Source organism: Leptodactylus fuscus, chromosome 11 (genome assembly GCF_031893055.1).
Source record: "Leptodactylus fuscus isolate aLepFus1 chromosome 11, aLepFus1.hap2, whole genome shotgun sequence".
Lineage (NCBI taxonomy): Eukaryota > Metazoa > Chordata > Amphibia > Anura > Leptodactylidae > Leptodactylus > Leptodactylus fuscus.
This window is the reverse complement of record NC_134275.1, coordinates 80,299,244-80,320,807: the sequence shown is the minus strand read 5'-3', so window position 1 is coordinate 80,320,807 and position 21,564 is coordinate 80,299,244. Positions and strand designations below refer to the sequence as shown.

Below are 21,564 nucleotides of genomic sequence, written 5' to 3'. Positions count from 1 at the left end.
CCATATAATCGCTCAGGACTATGATTATCACATATAATATACAGGATATTTTACAGGGATATAATTGGGAATAAGGACTAGTAAAAACCTCTGTGACTTCTAAGAAGTTCCCTGTACATGGCTCAGCCTTTACGAGTTTCAGGGTCCAGGGTAATAATATGTAATATAATGTATAGTGAGGACGGATGTCTGCTATGGTATATGGCATGTACACGTGACTGATCACTTATGTGGTTTATAGAGATGACTCTCCATAAGTGTAATACAGAGCAAGGAATAAAAAATATAACGTATACAAGGGAGTATATACTGTAGGTGGATCTGCTACTGAAGAGGCAAGAAAAGCTTCTCCTTCACATATGACATACAGTGTTGGCCAAAAGTATCGCCCCCCTGCAGTCCTGTCAGATAATCCTCGGTGTCCCCCAGATAATGATTACACAGCACAGACTCTTATATAGTATATAAGTGACACAGGGTATATACAGTATAAGTATCGCCCCCTGCAGTCCTGTCAGATAATCCTCGGTGTCCCCCAGATAATGATTACACAGCACAAACTCTTTGGTAATATCTTCAGTTATTTTGCTTGCAATGAAAAAAACACAAAAGAGAATGAAAAAAAAGTCACATCATTGATCATTTTACACAAAACTCCAAAACTGGTGCGGACAGAAGTATTGGCGCCCTCAGCCTAATACTTGGTCGCACAACCTTTAGACACAATAACTGCACACAACCGCTTCCGCTAACCAGCAATGAGTTTCTTACAAGGCTCTGCTGGAATCTTAGACCCTTCTTCTTTGGCTCCTGCTCGCGGTCCCCCCTGAGATGTGAAGGGGGCCTTCTCCAAACTGCCACCAAGAGATCTCTCTCCCTCCCCCACAGGTGTTCTATGGGGTTCAGGGCTGGACTCATTGCCGCCACTTTACAAGTCTCCAGGGCTTTCTCTCACCACCATTTTCTAGTGCTGACCTGAAGTGTGTTTTGGGTCCTTGTCCTGCTGGAAGAGCCCTGACCTCTGAGGGAGACCCCGCTTTCTCACACTGGGCCCTACATGATGCTGCACAATGTGATGGTCGTCTTCAGACTTCATAATGCCATGCACACGGTCAAGCAGTCCAGTGCCAGAGGCAGCAAAGCAACCCCAAACCATCAGGGACCTCCGCCATGTCTGACTGTAGGGGGCGTCTTCTTCTCTCTTTTTTCCCTGTAATCTCTATGTTGAGGCCTTTTCCTACTTTTGTCTCCTCTGACCAGAGAACATTCTTCCAGAACGGTTTTGGCTTTCTCAGGTAAGTTTTGGCAAACTCCAGCCTGGCTTCTGTCTCTGGGTAAGAAGTGGGGTCTTCCTGGGTCTCCTACCATACAGTCCCTTCTCATTCAGACGCTGACGCTGGATAGTACGGGGTGACACTGTTGTACCCTCGGACTGCAGGGCAGCTTGGACTTGTTTGGATGTTAGTCGAGGTTCTTTATCCGCCATCCGCACAATCTTGCGGTGAAATCTCTCGTCCATGTTTCTTTTGCGTCCACATCTAGGGAGGTTAGCCACAGTGCAGCAAATGAGTTACAACATATGGCGAGACCACGGAGAGTTACAGAGCGAGGGGCCGAGTGGGGGAATGTGACCAACCTCAATGGCTGTAGAGTTACAAAGCTCCACTGGCATTACCATCAGCACAAACATTGTGCCCACCAGGAGCTTCATGGTCTGGGTGTCCATGGCCAGGCAACTGCCTGCAAGCTGTATATCACCGAGCACAATAACAAGCGCCAGAGCGAGCAGGAGAAAGCACAAAGTGGCCACCAGAGTCCGGACCAGTGGAAACGTGTTCTGTGTAGTGACCCCATCTCACATCTATACTGTCATTCTGATGGACAGGTCTGGTTTGGTGAACGTTAGGAGAACGTCACCTGCCCGACTACATTGTACCAGCTATAAAGTTTGCTGGAGGAGGGGTAATGCTATGAGGTTGTTCAGTGGACTCTTTTGTAACATTTCACCAGGCCAAGACTTTTCGGACAATTGTGACTTCTAAATTTGTGGGAACAGTTTGTGGAGGTTCTTTTAGCCGCAGTGCACAAAGCAAGGTCCGTAAAGACCCAATTGATGGGTTTAATGTCAAAGAACTTGACTGTCCGCGCACAGAGCCCCGACTGAAACCCCATCCAACGCCCAAAGGATGGACCAGAACAGAGATTGTGAGCCGGCCCATCTCATCCAACATCAGGGACTCATCTCACAAGTGATCTTTTGGATAAATGGGCAAAAATTCCCTCCAATACCTCCAAAATGTTTTTTGAAAACTTTCCTGAAAGACTCAAAGAAAGTGAAGAGTAAGTCTATATTAATGTCTGGGAGTTTAGAATAAGAGGTCACAAAAGCTTGGCCCAAGACTGAAGTATGTATCGTGTAGATATGGAGGACACGTAGTGTAGGAATATACAGAAATGAGAGAAACCATTTCCGTTGACTTCGTTGTGTTTTGTTTATTACTTTTATATTCTTATACAGAAATAGATGGAGAATGTAAAGAATAAATGATGCTAAACGTGCTGCATATATGTCTGGGGCAGGGATGTAAATGATTACTGTATATACTCGAGTATATACGGTACTGGTGTGGTCTGGTCAGACACTGGGTCTTACCAAATGAGGGTGTAAAAAGTACTTTCCCTGTTCCCAGTAAAAAGCTCTCAGAGGCTACTTTTAGGTAATGTACCTCTTGGTGAGAGATCACTGACTGCTAGACATGACTCTACAACACACTCAAAGACATATTGCCAAGATGATAGAAAATATGGTTGTTTCGATAAATTTCCTGCCATCTGTGCCACTTGGACTTAGTTGTTAGGTGGTGTTGCATACAGAAGGTACACACATGGTGAACAGGCTCCGGGCGGCCGAGACAGATCATCAGTAGAGACCATCATTTTATCTGCCAACAAGCACAAGCATTTGCCACAGTGTCTACCATCCAAACACAGGGGGCGCCACCATTACACCATTACACCCACTGTCTCTGCTTGGACGGATGTGTAATGATTTCTGTAAGACTAAGAGACAGTAAAGTGCTGAGATAGTAAAGTGCAGAGACAGTAAAATGCAGAGGTAGTAAAGTGCAGAGGTAGTAAAGTGCAGAGGTAGTAAAGTGCAGAGATAGTAAAGTGCAGAGGTAGTAAAGTGCAGAGACAGTAAAATGCAGAGGTAGTAAAGTGCAGAGGTAGTAAAGTGCAGAGACAGTAAAGTATGGAGACAGTAAAGTGCAGAAACAGTAAAGTGCAGAGATAGTAAAGTGCAGTGATAGTAAAGTGCAGAGACAGTAAAGTGCAGAGATAGTAAAGTGCAGTGATAGTAAAGTGCAGAGACAGTAAGACTAAAAGACAGTGAATTGCAGAAACAGTAACGTGCAGAGATAGTAAGACTAAGAGACAGTAAAGTGCGGAGACAGTAAGACTAAGAGACAGTAAAGTGCAGAGATAGTAGAGTGCAGAGATAGTAAAGAGTAGAGATAGTAAAGTGCAGAGACAGTAAAGAGTAGAGATAGTAAAGTGCAGAGATAGTAAAGTGCAGAGAAAGTAAAGTGCGGAGAGAGTAAAGTGCAGAGATAGTAAAGTGCAGAGACAGTAAAGAGTAGAGATAGTAAAGTGCAGAGACAGTAAAGAGTAGAGATAGTAAAGTGCAGAGATAGTAAAGTGCAGAGAAAGTAAAGAGTAGAGATAGTAAAGTGCAGAGACAGTAAAGAGTAGAGATAGTAAAGTGCAGAGACAGTAAAGAGTAGAGATAGTAAAGTACGGAGACAGTAAAGAGTAGAGACAGTAAAGTGCAGAGACAGTAAAGTGCAGAGATAGTAAAGTGCAGAGACAGTAAAGAGTAGAGATAGTAAAGTGCAGAGATAGTAAAGTGCAGAGACAGTAAAGAGTAGAGATAGTAAAGTGCGGAGACAGTAAAGTGCGGAGACAGTAAAGTGCAGAGATAGTAAAGTGCGGAGACAGTAAAGTGCAGAGATAGTAAAGTGCGGAGACAGTAAAGAGCAGAGACAGTAAAGAGTAGAGACAGTAAAGTGTGGAGACAGTAAGACTCTCATTAACCAGAATGATGCATCACCTAATCTGACAGTTTTTCGCCTCTTTCCCAATTCCTATAATAGATTCAAAAAGAGCAAAGATATAGAAAAAAAAGACAAAATAAAGAAACAAAACAGAATAAAAAATACAATAAAGAGGAAGATGTGAAACAATAAGAGAGCGGGAGAATAAGACGCAGAGACGAGGCTAAGCGAGGACAATAAGGAGAATATAAGACAGGGCAAATACAAAAGTAACCGAAACTGTTATTTAGAAACAACGAGACTGATTGACACAAACTAATGAAGATTAATAGGGAAATAAGGTGAGACAGCGGGATACAGCAGAGGACAAGGAGGGGGAGAAAGTAGCATCTGTAGGACGAATGAATCACAAGAATCTCCACCCTATAACTGCTGGGTTGCTTGTTTTGGGATAGAAATAAAAGCAGAGCCATAAACAGTCGCACCCATGGGTGTCAGCTCCCTGAGCTCCTCTCACACCCTCATGAGGCATGCTTTGTCAGGCTCATCCCAGGATACAAGCCAAACCAAGAGACGCGGCGTCCCCTCCCACTGAGCCAGCTCTATATATATGACACTGGCTTGGTGAACATGAGATCCTGTGCTGGCAAAATAGGAGACGTCCAAACACCAGGATGAGCAGGTCTGGTCAGGTGCGGGCCGTCCTGTGCTGGGCGGCAGTGCTGTGTATCTGCAGTAAGTATAGGGGGGTAGATAAGAGAAGGTGGGGGAGGGGGGATATACAATATTATATAGTATTCAATGTAAAAGGGGGGAAAAATCCAGCCATAGTATCGACATCGGTGACCTCGGAGCGTAACTGTTTTATCTTTCTCTATTTCTACTATGCTACGCGTCTAACAAAATTATTATAATTACTGATTATTATTATTATTATTAATAGTAGTATTTAATATTCTTCATTTTCATGGTTATTATCATTATTCTTCAGCATCATCAGTACCTGCAGTCGTTACTATGTTACTACTATTGATTCTTAATATTAATTAAGATTAATATTTTATCATTATCAGAATTATTGCTATTATTATCAGTATCAGAATTAGAATTATTATTGCTATTCTGTGTTATTATTTGATTAGTCATAGTATTATTAGTAATATTTATTGTTACTATTAGCATTCATTATTATTAGCCGTAATTATTATCAATAATAATAATAATAATAATAATAATAATAATATTTAGTAGTAGTATTACTGTAATTCATAATGTATTATTCATTACTAATAGTATTATTATTATTATTATTATTATTATTATTATTATTATTATTATTATTATTATTAGTTTTATTATTTTATTAGTTTTAGTGTTAATATTATCAATTAGTAATAGTAGAATTCATCATTGTTACTATTATTTCACTATTAGTATAATTTATTATTATTATTATTTTATTATTCATTTTATTATTATTATTATTATTATTATTATTATTATTATTATTTTATTATTCATTATAATAATATCATTATTATTATTATTATTATTATTATTATTATTATTATTATTATTATTTCATCGTCGTCATTATTATTAATTTATTACTATTCTTCATTATGAAATATTAGTAGTAATAATATTGGTAAAAATGTTCTTTTTCTTATCATTTGTATTTTTTATATTTATTTGAATATTTTTATTATACAAAACCTATAAAACAATTGGTTACAATTATTTAATTTTTTTTTTTTACTATTGGAACTCGATTTCGTTTTTTATATTCCCGTATGTTTCTGCGGCTTTACCGCTGGATAATTCATACGTGCTCCTGTAGTATTCCACCTTTACTATACATGATATTCTGTAACCGATTTTAGCAAGATTTGTACTTTATTTTTGTTAAAAAAAAAAAAAAAAACAGTTTTGTATTTTTTGTAAAATCCTCCAGAAAACAATTAGTAAAATATATAAAAACTTCAGTCCTTCCATTATTCTCATGCAGAGCCAGTGGCCGGTATTGATAAAATTTGGATGGAATTTTTATTGTATAAAGGTTTTTATAGATCTATAGAGATACAGATATAGATTCTCCAATGACCACATATTGTGAAATAAGTTAATGCATAAATAGCAGAATTGGCTATAAAGGAACATGATAAGAACGTTATCTGCAAACAATGTCACCAGCTGCAATATACCAAAGCCCTGTCCATGGTGCTGAGCCGATGGCTTCAACTATGTAATGAGCCCCAGCACATAGAACAGGGGTAGGGAACCTTCAGCTCGCCGGCTGCTGCAAAACTACAACTCCCAGCATGCTCCATTCACTTCCATGGGAGTTCCAAGAACAGCAGAGCCAGTATGCATGCTGGGAGTTGTAGTTTTGCAACAGCTGGAGAGCCGTAGGTTCCCTTCTCCTGACATAGAGGAACAATGCACAACCCCAGACCCATAGGAATACATGGAAGCAACAACCTACCATTAGGACCTGTAACCTACAAAGTTGCATGAAGTGACTTTCTTTAAGGCTACAGTTACAGGAAGGGATGTTGCTTAAGGATAAAATTGCAAGAAGTTAATTTCTTTAAGGTTAAAGTGTTTTTTTAGGTATTGAATCTCAAAGAGTTACTTTCTATAAGCTTAAAGTTACATGAAGGTGATGCTCTTTAATGTTAAAGTTGCAGGAAGTGATTTTCTTTACAGATAAAATTGTATGAAGTGACTTTCTATATGAAGGTTTCAACGTTACAAGAAGTGACTTTTTTTTTTTTTTTTTTTTTATAATTTCTTTATTCATAAGAAAAATAAAAAGAATAAACAACACAAAACAATGAGATACAGGACCTGGGGGAAAAAAGAACAGGTACCAGAAGTGAAACAGGGCAAAGTAAATACATTCAAGTGAAAGAAAGACCAAGGGCAACCCCAGGACAAATAAAACGGGGGGAGGAGGGAAGGAGGAGAAGAGAGAAAAAAAGGAGAAATAGGGAGGGAGAGAAAAGAGATGGTGATGATGAACCCTGAAAGATAATCCATGGTGTGAGATCCTCCATGCTCTGAATGTCCTCCACTTTATGAATCCAGTGGCAAAGAGAAGGCGGACTGGATGAATTCAAGAGCACCGGGATACATGCCCTAGCGGAGTGTCTGAGCAAGCCAGAGCCATAGCAGGCCTTCTCAAAATCTGTAAGGGGTCTATCATAACCCTCAGGGCTGGGCAGCGAGGAGAGATAATGGGAGAGCTGCAACACCCGCCACCTGGAAAGGCAGGAACATGGGGGACAGAGAGGGCGAGATCTGTTCTCTGCGGAAGAGCGATTTGCATATCGTCAGAGTGGGTCTAATAGCAGGGTGCGCCCGCACGGAGAAGGCGGGGATGGAGTCCAGCCAGGGGAGTAGATGGAGGGGAGAGCCCAAGATCCACTGTTTGAAGGGGGAGTGGCGGAAGAAGTGACTTTTTATGAAGCCAAGCTTCTATGACACCTGCTTATATAAGAGCTTTCCCATGAGTCTCTTTGGTACTTTTGGATACTGGTCACAACAACTCATGACATGGTGCGGTTGGCATCTCTGAAGGGCGTTTTCCCTAATATGTGCTTAGGCAGCAAATTATTGGTATACCGTAAGGGTGTGATAGGGCGTGTAGCCATGATGACTGAGTGTGGGTCACATTGTAGCTAGTCCTTATATACCACATGGTGACAATCCAAATAACAGATGTAATATAGGCCCAAAGTGGGGGAAGATAATGTAATTTAGATATGAGATAGATAGATAGATAGATAGATAGATAGATAGATAGATAGATAGGAGATAGATAGATAGGAGATAGATAGATAGATAGATAGATAGATAGATAGATAGATAGGAGATAGATAGATAGATAGATAGATAGATAGATAGATAGATAGATAGGAGATAGATAGATATATAGATAGGAGATAGATAGATAGATAGATAGATAGATAGATAGATAGATAGGAGATAGATAGATAGATAGGAGATAGATAGATAGATAGATAGATAGATAGATAGATAGATAGATAGGAGATAGATAGATAGATAGATAGATAGATAGATAGATAGATAGGAGATAGATAGATAGATAGATAGATAGATAGATAGATAGGAGATAGATAGATAGATAGATAGATAGATAGGAGATAGATAGATAGATAGATAGATAGATAGATAGATAGATAGGAGATAGATAGATAGATAGATAGATAGATGATAGATAGATAGATAGATAGATAGGAGATAGATAGATAGGAGATAGATAGATAGATAGATAGATAGATAGATAGATAGATAGGAGATGGATAGATAGATAGATAGATAGATAGATAGATAGATAGGAGATAGATAGATAGATAGATAGATGATAGATAGATAGATAGATAGATAGATAGGAGATGGATAGATAGATAGATAGATAGATACAGGAGATAGATAGATAGATAGATAGATAGATAGATAGATAGATAGATAGATAGATGATAGATAGATAGATAGATAGATAGATAGATAGATAGATAGATAGGAGATAGATAGATAGTTAGATAGATAGATAGATAGATAGATAGATAGATAGATAGATAGGAGATAGATAGATAGATAGATAGATAGATAGATAGGAGATGGATAGATAGATAGATAGATAGATAGATAGATAGATAGATAGATAGGAGATAGATAGATAGATAGATAGATAGATAGATAGATAGGAGATAGATAGATAGATAGATAGATAGATGATAGATAGATAGATAGATAGATAGGAGATAGATAGATAGTTAGTTAGATAGATAGATAGATAGATAGATAGGAGATAGATAGATAGATAGATAGATAGATAGATAGGAGATGGATAGATAGATAGATAGATAGATAGATAGATAGGAGATAGATAGATAGATAGATAGATAGATGATAGATAGATAGATAGATAGATAGGAGATAGATAGATAGTTAGTTAGATAGATAGATAGATAGATAGATAGGAGATAGATAGATAGATAGATAGATAGATAGATAGGAGATGGATAGATAGATAGATAGATAGATAGATAAATAGATAGGAGATAGATAGATAGATAGATAGATAGATAGGAGATAGATAGATAGATAGATAGATAGGAGATAGATAGATAGATAGATAGATAGATAGATAGATAGATAGGAAATAGATAGATAGATAGATAGATAGATAGATAGGAAATAGATAGATAGGAGATAGATAGATAGATAGATAGATAGATAGGAGATAGATAGATAGATAGATAGATAGATAGATAGATAGGAGATAGATAGATAGATAGATAGATAGATAGATAGATAGATAGGAGATAGATAGATAGATAGATAGATAGATAGGAGATAGATAGATAGATAGATAGATAGATAGATGATAGATAGATAGATAGATAGATAGATAGATAGATAGATAGGAGATGGATAGATAGATAGATAGATAGATAGATAGATAGATAGATAGATAGATACAGGAGATAGATAGATAGATAGATAGATAGATAGATAGATAGATAGATAGGAGATGGATAGATAGATAGATAGATAGATAGATAGATAGATAGATAGGAGATAGATAGATAGATAGATAGATAGATAGATAGATAGATGATAGATAGATAGATAGATAGATAGATAGATAGATAGGAGATGGATAGATAGATAGATAGATAGATAGATAGATAGATAGATAGATAGATACAGGAGATAGATAGATAGATAGATAGATAGATAGATAGATAGATAGATAGATAGATAGATGATAGATAGATAGATAGATAGATAGATAGGAGATAGATAGATAGTTAGATAGATAGATAGATAGATAGATAGATAGATAGGAGATAGATAGATAGATAGATAGATAGGAGATGGATAGATAGATAGATAGATAGATAGATAGGAGATAGATAGATAGATAGATAGATAGATAGATAGATAGATGATAGATAGATAGATAGATAGATAGATAGATAGATAGATAGGAGATGGATAGATAGATAGATAGATAGATAGATAGGAGATAGATAGATAGATAGATGATAGATAGATAGATAGATAGATAGATAGATAGATAGATAGGAGATAGATAGATAGTTAGATAGATAGATAGATAGATAGATAGATAGGAGATAGATAGATAGATAGATAGATAGGAGATGGATAGATAGATAGATAGATAGATAGATAGATAGATAGATAAATAGATAGGAGATAGATAGATAGATAGATAGGAGATAGATAGATAGATAGATAGATAGATAGATAGATAGGAGATAGATAGATAGATAGATAGATAGATAGATAGGAAATAGATAGATAGATAGATAGATAGATAGATAGGAAATAGATAGATAGGAGATAGATAGATAGATAGATAGATAGATAGATAGATAGATAGATAGATAGGAGATAGATAGATAGATAGATAGATAGATAGATAGATAGATAGGAGATAGATAGATAGATAGATAGATAGATAGATAGGAGATAGATAGATAGATAGATAGATAGATAGACAGATAGGAGATAGATAGATAGATAGATAGATAGATAGGAGATAGATAGATAGATAGATAGATAGATAGATAGGAGATAGATAGATAGATAGATAGATAGATAGATAGATAGGAGATAGATAGAGAGATAGGAGATAGATAGATAGATAGGAGATAGATAGATAGATAGATAGATAGATGATAGATAGATAGATAGATAGATAGATAGGAGATAGATAGATAGATAGATAGATAGATAGATAGATAGATAGGAGATAGATAGATAGATAGATAGATAGATAGTTGTGTGACCTTAGAATGCCGGTAGATTATAGCTGCCTTGTCTATGATGCCTTTATATAGGATACAATTTTCTCAAAAGTAAAAAAAGCAACAAAAAAATTACATATTTTACACGATTTATGTGGAATAATTTATTTTTTTTAAAGTTATCAGTTATATTTAAGAAATGTTTTCCTGCAAAAATAATTGTAAAAATTAAAATCTCTGAGTTTTACTTTGTTTTTAGGATATATATTATATATAGGTTATATATTAATAAAATGACAGAAGACTATCTGGATTTCCGCAGCCATAACTCTGAGAGTGCAGGACAATCTGGGCCTGACTAGGTTAATATTATAGTCTGCAGGGATTGAGCAGGATTATTGCCGCCATCTTTGGATCTGTCAGGGCCGAATACAATGTAGCAGTCAGGAAATAGAAAGTGACAATTCTACTTTGCCGTCCAGTCTGGAGACTTCACAAACACATCTTTATTTTCCTAGGAATTGGTGCGGAGATGATTAATTTTGCAAAATTGACTTCACAGATACCAGAAAATTAAATAATCAGGATTTGTGGAGCTTAAACGGGTCCAAGGGCTCACAATTAGGGTTGAGCCGATCTTGAGATTTCAGGATCATTTTTAAAATCCGATGTCCGATCATTTTCCATCCGATCCCAATTCCGATCCTAATGCAAGTCAATGGGATTTTTTTAATAATCGAAGATCGGATTTTAAAAACGATCCTATTCATTACACAGCGAGGAGTCCAAAAACTGAACGCATTAATGTTTACTCTCCACGCTGTGTAGTGATTTAAAAAAATCCTCCGACTACATTGTCCTCCCTGGTGTCCACTTACCTGCTCAGATCCGCTGCCGCTGTCGCTCCTCGTTTTTCTCAGTCCGGTTCTCTCATGTACAGGCCTTCAGAGCGCCGTGCGCACTCCCGACTCCCTAGGCTAGTGTTAGAGATGCTGGGAGTAGGCGGGGCTTGTTGTGGCTTAGCAGAGTGTGGGCAGATACAGGGCGGGGAGATGTGAGTGCATCACTCATGTCTCCCTCCCAGTACCCGCCCACACTCTCCTAAGCCTCAAGCCCCGCCTTCTTCCTAGGTCTGTAACACTAACCTGGGTTCTAGGGGTGCGCACGGTGCTCTGAAGGCCTGCAAATGAGAGAGAAGAGGAGCGAGAAGAATGGGGAGCGACAGCGGCAGCGGATCTGTGCAGGTAAGTGGACTACTTGGTTTCTACTGGACTATACTATTCTATTTCCTCCCTGCTGTGTTGTATACTGGACTCTGCTACATCTGCATTACTGTACATTGACTTGTCTATCTACTCTTCTGCTTCATCCCTGCTTTACCGTATACTCAGCTCTGCTACATCTGAGATCTACGTAGATCTATGCTTAGATACTATCCACTCTTCTGTTTCCTCCCTGCTATGCCATAGGAATGAATGGACGCAGCCAGCGCGCAGGGGGTTAAGCAGCCGGACGCCGGCACAGGCTGTGTGCCAGCTGCGTCCATTCATTCCTACGGGAGCGTGCTATTCGAAACGGCAGATTCGAATAGTACTTGCTGATCTCTAGTAGCAAAGCATTGTGGAAAATAACCTCCGACCTCAATCCCGCCTAAAAAGATCGGGATCGGAATTCTGATCGCGATCGTGAAATTTACTTGATCACCAATCCGGTCCCGATCGCTCAACTCTACTCACAATAGGGTAAAAGAATCAATTCTTACCTCACCAATCCCAGACTGGATGATGTTGAGCTTAGAACCTTCCTAAATCTTTGGCACAGTAGAATACACATATATTATACAGTATATATACACAGTTATGTAACGCTATATACTTCATGATAGTTATTTTCTTTGCAGATTCCGCTGCTCAGAAGTTTTGCAGGAGCCCGACCCACCAACTGTCCGGGCCTTCAGGTAGGTAACAAGTATATACAGTATGTAATACTGGCCTGGAGATAGATAGATCGATAGATAGATAGATAGATAGATAGATAGGAGATAGATAGATAGATAGATAGATAGATAGATAGATAGGAGATAGATAGATAGATAGATAGATAGGAGATAGATAGATAGATAGATAGATAGATAGATAGATAGATGATAGATAGATAATAGATAGATAGATAGATAGATAGATAGATGATAGATAGATAATAGATAGATAGATAGATAGATAGATAGATAGATAGATAGATAGATAGATGATAGATAGGAGATAGATAGATAAATAGATAGATGATAGATAGATAGATAGATAGATAGATAGATAGATAGATAGATAGATAGATAGGAGATAGATAGATAGATAGATAGATAGATAGATAGATAGATAGATAGGAGATAGATAGATAATAGATAGATAGGAGATAGATAGATAGATAGATAGATAGATAGATAGATAGGAGATAGATAATAGATAGATAGATAGATAGATAGATAGATAGATAGATAAATAGGAGATAGATAGATAAATAGATAGATAGGAGATAGATAGATAGATAGATAGATAGATAGATAGGAGATAGATAGATAGATGATAGATAGATAGATAGATAGATAGATAGATAGATAGATGATAGATAGATAGGAGATAGATAGATAGATAGATAGATAGATAGATAGATAGATAGATAGGCGATAGATAGATAGGAGATAGATAGATAGATGATAGATAGATAGATAGATAGATAGATAGATAGATAGATAGATAGATAGATAGATAGATAGATAGGAGATAGATAGATAGAATTGACAGACATAGATTGTGTTTTGTTCACTATTTCTTCAGTATATTATTATAACCCATTCACTATTGTTTTCTCTATTTTTCACTTTCTTCTCCGGTTTCGGCAGATCCCCTTGCAAAGTACTCTGTATGTGATGGGAATCCAGAATTCATCCAGATCTCCAGCGCCTCTGCTGGTGGGTATTTTGGTCCTCATTGGTAAAGACATGCACATTCTACCGTTATCAGTCCTTCCTAGACAACTACATGGTATGTCCATTATTATGATGATGGACCATTCATGGTGAGATGAGTCCGAAAGAGAGGACATGTGCATAGGGTCAGAATCGGATCTGAGTCTAATTGAAGGTCCGGAGGTCCTGTTGCATCTTACTCATGTACAGTATATTCAAATGAGTATTATTCTTGAATACTTTCAGTTATATCAGTCGCATCCAGAGCTGTATTCAGAATTCTGCTGGTTTATTAGGCATGCTGAGACCATATTTCAGGCTACCATATGTAGAGAGAACTTTATCCATACACTGAATCAGCAGGGGGTGTTAGGAGATAAGACCATATACCTAGGAAGCCATAAAAGCAAAGAGAATCGTGAATACGGCTCTTCATGTGAAGGTCAGAAGATCCTATATCTAAGGCCTTTACAAAGTAGCTCAAGATGAGAGGCCATTGAAGATCGCATGCTTGAGTCATTGTTCACTCATCAGGGATCGCTTCACGGCTTTTCCTTTGGTTCTTTCAGGTCAATCTGGATCTTCAGGAGGGTCTATGAGTGTATCTTCAAGTGGTGGAAGTGGCTCCCAGGTGGTACAGACCAACACAATTATCCAAGGAGGCAGCATGCAAAGTGGTGGCGGCTCCTGGGCAGCTGGAGGAGGAGGAGGAGGTGGAGGAGGCGGCGGTGGTGGAGGAGGCGGCGGTGGTGGAGGAGGCGGCGGTGGTGGAGGAGGTGGAGGAGGAGGTGGAGGAGGAAGAGGTGGTGGAGGTGGAGGAGCATTTGTCCAAAGTAGCTCTGCAGGAGGTGGAGGAGGAAGCTCCCAATTCATTTCAACAGGTGGAGGCACAGGTGGTAGCTCTTCCCATCTGAACGTTGTCAATGTTGGATCGGGTCAAGTTGTCCCACCGCGTGGAGGAAGCGTTGTTGGAATAAGTGGAGGCTCTTTTATGCAGAGTGGCTCATCATCCAGTTCCAGTAGTTCATTTTCTGCATCAGCAGTTGGAGGTGGAGGCTCTTCTGTACATAATGTCGTTATTGTACCAGGTAAAATTGTCCCAGGCCATGCTGGAGGATCATTTAGCCACAGTTCCGGAGGTGGTTCATTTTCTCAGTCATCTGGTGGCAGCTCATTTGGACAGAGTTCCGGAGGTGGAGGTTCATTTTCTGGAGGAGGTGGAAGCTCAATTGGACAGAGTTCCGGAGGTGGAGGTTCATCTGTTGGAGGAGGTGGAGGCTCATTTGGTCAGAGGCCCGGAAGTGGAGGTTCATTCGTTGGAGGAGGTGGAGGTTCATTCGGTGGAGGAGGTGGAGGCTCATTCGGTGGAGGAGGTGGAGGCTCATTCGGTGGAGGAGGTGGAGGCTCATTCGGTGGAGGAGGTGGAGGCTCATTCGGTGGAGGAGGTGGAGGCTCATTCGGTGGAGGAGGTGGCGTTGCTGGTGGATCTGGACAGTTTCAAGGTGGAAGTTCTATGGGCGGTGGTTCCAGTATGTCTGGTGGTAGTGCTTCAAGCTCTTTTAAGCTGCCAGGTAACTATATTGGTAATAATTAATAATTGATGTTTTCAGGGGTTTACCCAAATTTTTCACAAATATTCAGATTGCCATAATACTATTTGCCCTCTACAATGAATTTATAGTTGTAGTTGTCTCCTGCTATGGTCTTCATGACACCAGCAGAGTTCTTGGTTACGTAGGGAACCAATGTTGGACTGAGGTTCCTTGGGCCCACCAGATACATTGATTCGGGGGTCAACCTTTCAACAACGCCTTAGAAATAGACCATAGTATGCTTCAAAGTTGGATTTCTTCTTTTGGACCATTATTGTGTTAGATCAGAAGATCCTAGTAGATCTAGTAATCTGGTGGGCCAGTCTTATGCTATGGGGAACGTGTCTGGAGACTTCATGGCACCAGTAAGATCACTCCTATGTATGGAATCCAGATAAATAGGGGAGGATTGGTTAATATTTTTGAGAGACTCATCTGACACTGGTCTCCATTCCATTATTTTAGAGTTACAAAGTCAGAAAACTTCTTGTTTTGACATTTTGCTGATATTTTGTGGTCTATAGAGAAGAAGGGATGTCTTGTATAAGAAACATAACGGGCCAGCAATTATGGCGTTGTGTTTTACCATCCAGGACACAGAGATGTCCATATCCCCTTCATGTTCTTCTTTCCATGACCCTTAGTCAAGTTCTACACCTCTTGTTTGCTAACAGCATACAGGACTGTGCGAAGGTTTTAGGCAGGCATGGGGAAAATGCAGCAAAGTGGGAATGTCTTCAGAGATAGAAGGGTTAATAGTTTATGGTTGTCAATGAAGAAAATGAAGTGAATGAAGAAAAGAGAACTGGAAATCCAATCAGCATTTGGGGTGACCTTTGCCTTCCATCAGTTCTTCTTGGTTCTTGCAGATAGTTCTTGGTAGAGCTGGGTTCCCACCGCCATGTTGGAGAACCAAGCTCAGATCTTCTTTGGAGGCTTGTTCCAAAACATTTGCACGGTGCTACAATTCCTCTAGAGATGGGAGAACTGCTCTGTTTCTTGCTGTGCTATGTCATAGAGAACAGAACTAGGAGTGACTAGGACCCCCCCCCCCCAATGGCCACATAGTTTCCACCATTGGTGTCTGTATCTTGGTCCCAATGTTGGGACCCACTGAGATCTTCTCTAATCTAAGTCCAGTTTGGTAGCACCATGCAACATTGTAACATTTAGAGAATGTATTTTTGATTTGCTGATTTTCCACTTTATTATTTTTTTTTTCCCAGCGGGTGTAAAACCAGAAGACGTTCCCGTGTCTCTCGGCTGTGATAAAAAGAACCAGCAAGGTAAGGATCCCATTGAAGATCTGGATGTATGATCTTAAAATGGATGAAGGATCTATTTCATGGTGTATGGTCCGTCATCCACTGGAGCGGGGATCGGCACTCCAGCTCTTCTGACTACAACTCCCAGCGTTCTCCAGTCACTTCTGGGAGAGTCCTGAGAACAGCCGGCGACGTAGAGAAGTGTAACATCAAAATAGTCGGAGTGCCAAAGGTTGCTGATCCCTAACAGATCGGTTTTCCTTATATATCTAGTACAGATCACTGAATGTAATGTATTTATAGTTCCTGATAGTTGTTGGGCCTGGTCTGTGGCCTGGTTATTTGGACTTGCTCTGCATAGCAGTCTATTGCTATGGGCTGATCTACGGGGAGGAAGACTCCCTCTCCCCCCATGCACCCACCTTCTGTGGGGCACAGTCTATATTTTTCTCACAGGCTGGGTCTTCTCTGCTTTGGCCCCAGAAGGGTGCACACGTGGCACTATAGCACCATGCTTCAGGCATTACACAGGCAAGAGGGAGACTCTGTCATCTCCCACCATTGCAAGGGCTCTAGTCTTCTTTGCATGCTCCCTGGTGTAGGACAAGGCTATGGGCATGTTCCTGTTGCAGGAGCCAAAACAGGGATCGACTTGCACTGTCCTCTGAGCCTGGGGATCATTGCAGTACACACACCATGCACCCCACTGAAATGATGGGGTTTATAGTGGACCCTCATTTCCCTTTTCATGAGAGACAATGCTGGCCAGCAAGTCAAAGGGCCAACACTTTCCTGACAAGGTCCCATTGGTGGCCTAGTCACAAGCTAGCCGTATCACTAACCGTTCCATCAAAGTGGCACCACTTACAAGTCACAAATGGACTCCAACCCCTATGGAGACTCCAAGGACAACATCCATAACTGTGTAGGGAAAATTTCACCCAATAAATCTGGAGAAAAAATACAGACAAAATTCTTGAAGTATATTATCGGGTTCCATATGCTACACAGTAACTCATTGAATCTCAATTTCTTTACAGTTGGTCAAGGAACCCATACTGGAGGCTCTGGAAATATTGGTGGAACAGGCGGAACAGGGGGAACAGGTGGTGGGATCTCCCAAGTATCACAAACCCACGGTGGTGGATCTGGAGGAACTGGTGGCGGTTCTGGAGGAACTGGAGGAGGGTTCTCACAGATCTCCCAATCCCATGGATCAATGAGTAGTGGAGGTGGTGGAGGAGGAACTGGAGGCGGATTCTCCCAAAACATCCAAGTCTCTGGTGGAGGTTCAGTACATCAAGGAGGATCAAGTGGTGGAAGTTTCTCTCAAACCCAACAGTCCCAACAGTCCCAAAATCAAGGTTCAGGTAAGAGACAAGAACACGGTAGATGATGATACCATTATTATTGTTAGATGACTTCTATAATATAACAATGAAGAAGTGATTTAATTCTGTCAGACTGTTAGAGCATGCTGGGTACTGTAGTAAATATACTCCAATCCCCACAAAAACAGGAGTATAATGGGTTGCTCTGTACATACATTACTTATCCTGTACTGATCCTCAGTTATATCCTGTATTATACTCCAGAGCGGCACTCACTATTTTGCAGGTACAGTCACTGTGTACATACATTACATTACTTACCCTGTATTATACTCCAGAGCTGCGCTCACTATTCTGCAGGTACAGTCACTGTGTGCATACATTACATTACTTATCCTGTATTATACTCCAGAGCTGCGCTCACTATTCTGCTGGTGCAGTCACTGTGTACATACATTACATTACTTATCCTGTATTATACTCCTGAGCTGCGCTCACTATTCTGCTGGTGCAGTCACTGTGTACATACATTACATTACTTATCCTGTATTATACTCCAGAGCTGCGCTCACTATTCTGCTGGTGCAGTCACTGTGTACATACATTACATTACGTATCCTGTATTATACTCCAGAGCTGCGCTCACTATTCTGCTGGTGCAGTCACTGTGTACATACATTACTTATCCTGTATTATACTCCAGAGCTGCGCTCACTATTCTGCTGGTACAGTCACTGTGTACATACATTACATTACTTATCCTGTATTATACTCCAGAGCTGCGCTCACTATTCTGCAGGTACAGTCACTGTGTACATACATTACATTACTTATCCTGTATTATACACCAGAGCTGCGCTCACTATTCTGCAGGTACAGTCACTGTGTACATACATTACATTACTTATCCTGTATTATACTCCAGAGCTGCGCTCACTATTCTGCTGGTGCAGTCACTGTGTACATATATTACATTACTTATCCTGTATTATACTCCAGAGCTGCGCTCAATATTCTGCTGGTGCAGTCACTGTGTACATACATTACATTACTTATCCTGTATTATACTCCAGAGCTGCGCTCACTATTCTGCTGGTGCAGTCACTGTGTACATACATTACATTACTTATCCTGTATTATACCCCAGAGCTGCGCTCACTATTCTGCTGTGTACGGTCACTGTGTACATACATTACATTACTTATCCTGTATTATACTCCAGAGCTGCGCTCACTATTCTGCTGGTACAGTCACTGTGTACATACATTACATTACTTATCCTGTATTATACTCCAGAGCTGCGCTCACTATTCTGGTGTGTACGGTCACTGTGTACATACATTACATTACGTATCCTGTATTATACTCCAGAGCTGCGCTCACTATTCTGCTGGTGCAGTCACTGTGTACATACATTACATTACTTATCCTGTATTATACTCCAGAGCTGCGCTCACTATTCTGCTGGTGCAGTCACTGTGTACATACATTACTTATCCTGTATTATACTCCAGAGCTGCGCTCACTATTCTGCTGGTACAGTCACTGTGTACATACATTACATTACTTATCCTGTATTATACTGCAGAGCTGCGCTCACTATTCTGCTGGTACAGTCACTGTGTACATACATTACATTACTTATCCTGTATTATACTCCAGAGCTGCGCTCACTATTCTGCTGGTACAGTCACTGTGTACATACATTACATTACTTATCCTGTATTATACTCCAGAGCTGCGCTCACTATTCTGCTGGTGCAGTCACTGTGTACATACATTACATTACTTATCCTGTATTATACTCCAGAGCTGCACTCACTATTCTGCTGGTGCAGTCACTGTGTACATACATTACATTACTTATCCTGTATTATACTCCAGAGCTGCGCTCACTATTCTGCTGGTGCAGTCACTGTGTACATACATTACATTACTTATCCTGTATTATACTCCAGAGCTGCGCTCACTATTCTGCTGGTACAGTCACCGTGTACATACATTACATTACTTATCCTGTATTATACTCCAGAGCTGCGCTCACTATTCTGCTGGTGAAGTCGCTGTGTACATACATTACATTACTTATCCTGTATTATACTCCAGAGCTGCGCTCACTATTCTGCTCGTACAGTCACTGTGTACATACATTACATTACTTATCCTGTATTATACTCCAGAGCTGCGCTCACTATTCTGCTGGTACAGTCACTGTGTACATACATTACATTACTTATCCTGTATTATACCCCAGAGCTGCGCTCACTATTCTGCTGGTGCAGTCACTGTGTACATACATTACATTACTTATCCTGTATTATACTCCAGAGCTGCGCTCACTATTCTGCTGGTGCAGTCACTGTGTACATACATTACATTACTTATCCTGTATTATACTCCAGAGCTGCGCTCACTATTCTGCTGGTACAGTCCCTGTGTACATACATTACATTACTTATCCTGTATTATACCCCAGAGCTGCGCTCACTATTCTGCTGGTACAGTCCCTGTGTACATACATTACATTACTTATCCTGTATTATACCCCAGAGCTGCGCTCACTATTCTGCTGGTCACTGTGTACATACATTACATTACTTATCCTTAGATTACATGTGTGTGACATTACAGTTTCTATACGTCGCATACATTGTGGTGACTGTAGATTTATACTGAGGTTATCGCTGTCTTTGTATACAGGATCTAGACCGCAACAAATTTCCCAGTCCGGGTGAAGAATCTATGAAGAGCCGCTGAACAAATCATTAAAGAGGTAGGACTATAGGGGGCGCCACAGCCAGGGGAGCCCAGAAGGGGGTCAAAAGGGGCTTAAATTAATGGACAGACCAAGAGACCTTCGTGTATATTCACACACAGCAGTGAAAATCTGTCTTGTATATTGTGTCAACTAAGTCTCAAAAATATTGTGCCCCCCGCCACTCTGATAGGCGAGAACCCCCTAAGTACCTGCCCACTGATCCTTCTAACAACCGCATCTTCTTCTCCGCAGGACATCGCGCCTCAATCTGCTGCCAAACTCCGAGAGCAAAGATTTAGTTTTTTGTTTGTTTTTTTTATAAATAATTCAAAAATGTATATATTTATTTTTGTACCGCCCCCCCGGCCGCCCCGTCTTCTGTCTCGTGTCCGTGGGACGTGTCCACGTGGTCTCACCGATGACGGCTTCCGATCTTTTGTCGTCCCTCGTCCAGTCCACCATCCAAGCTCCTGCCCCGGGGGCATCTTGTGCCATAAAAAGTGTTTGTCAAGTTTTTGTTAAAAAGAAAAAACATTCAATGTGATTTTGTATTTTTAATATGTGCAATAAAACCTGCAGAGGATAACTCGTGAGCTGAGGGGGCAACTGGTGTGAATTTTGGTCAAAGGCTTGGAATGGGTGTAAAAGCTCAGTACGGGCGGTGCACAATAAAGGGGCGGAGAGGCCCAAAAGGAGAAGTTCCATTGTATGTATTGGGTATGAAAATGGGCAAGAAAGATCCCCAGAAGTGACAGTGACACAGATTTGGTTTCTCCCGCCTCGCCGAAGTGA

The 21,564-nt window shown here is 40.0% G+C and overlaps 1 protein-coding gene across 1 annotated transcript; it reads left to right on the top strand.

The window, feature by feature from the left end:
• Positions 1–4,705: 4,705 nt before the first annotated feature.
• LOC142185237 (uncharacterized) lies at positions 4,706–21,065 on the top strand. Its single transcript, XM_075260530.1, has 9 exons — positions 4,706–4,790; positions 12,762–12,818; positions 13,761–13,829; positions 14,396–14,629; positions 14,675–15,397; positions 16,645–16,704; positions 17,724–18,053; positions 20,715–20,787; positions 21,025–21,065. Exons 1-8 carry the CDS (start codon positions 4,730–4,732, stop codon positions 20,747–20,749), a joined length of 1,569 nt encoding a protein of 522 aa, XP_075116631.1. The 5' UTR covers positions 4,706–4,729; the 3' UTR covers positions 20,750–20,787; positions 21,025–21,065.
• The last annotated feature ends 499 nt before the right edge of the window (positions 21,066–21,564 follow it).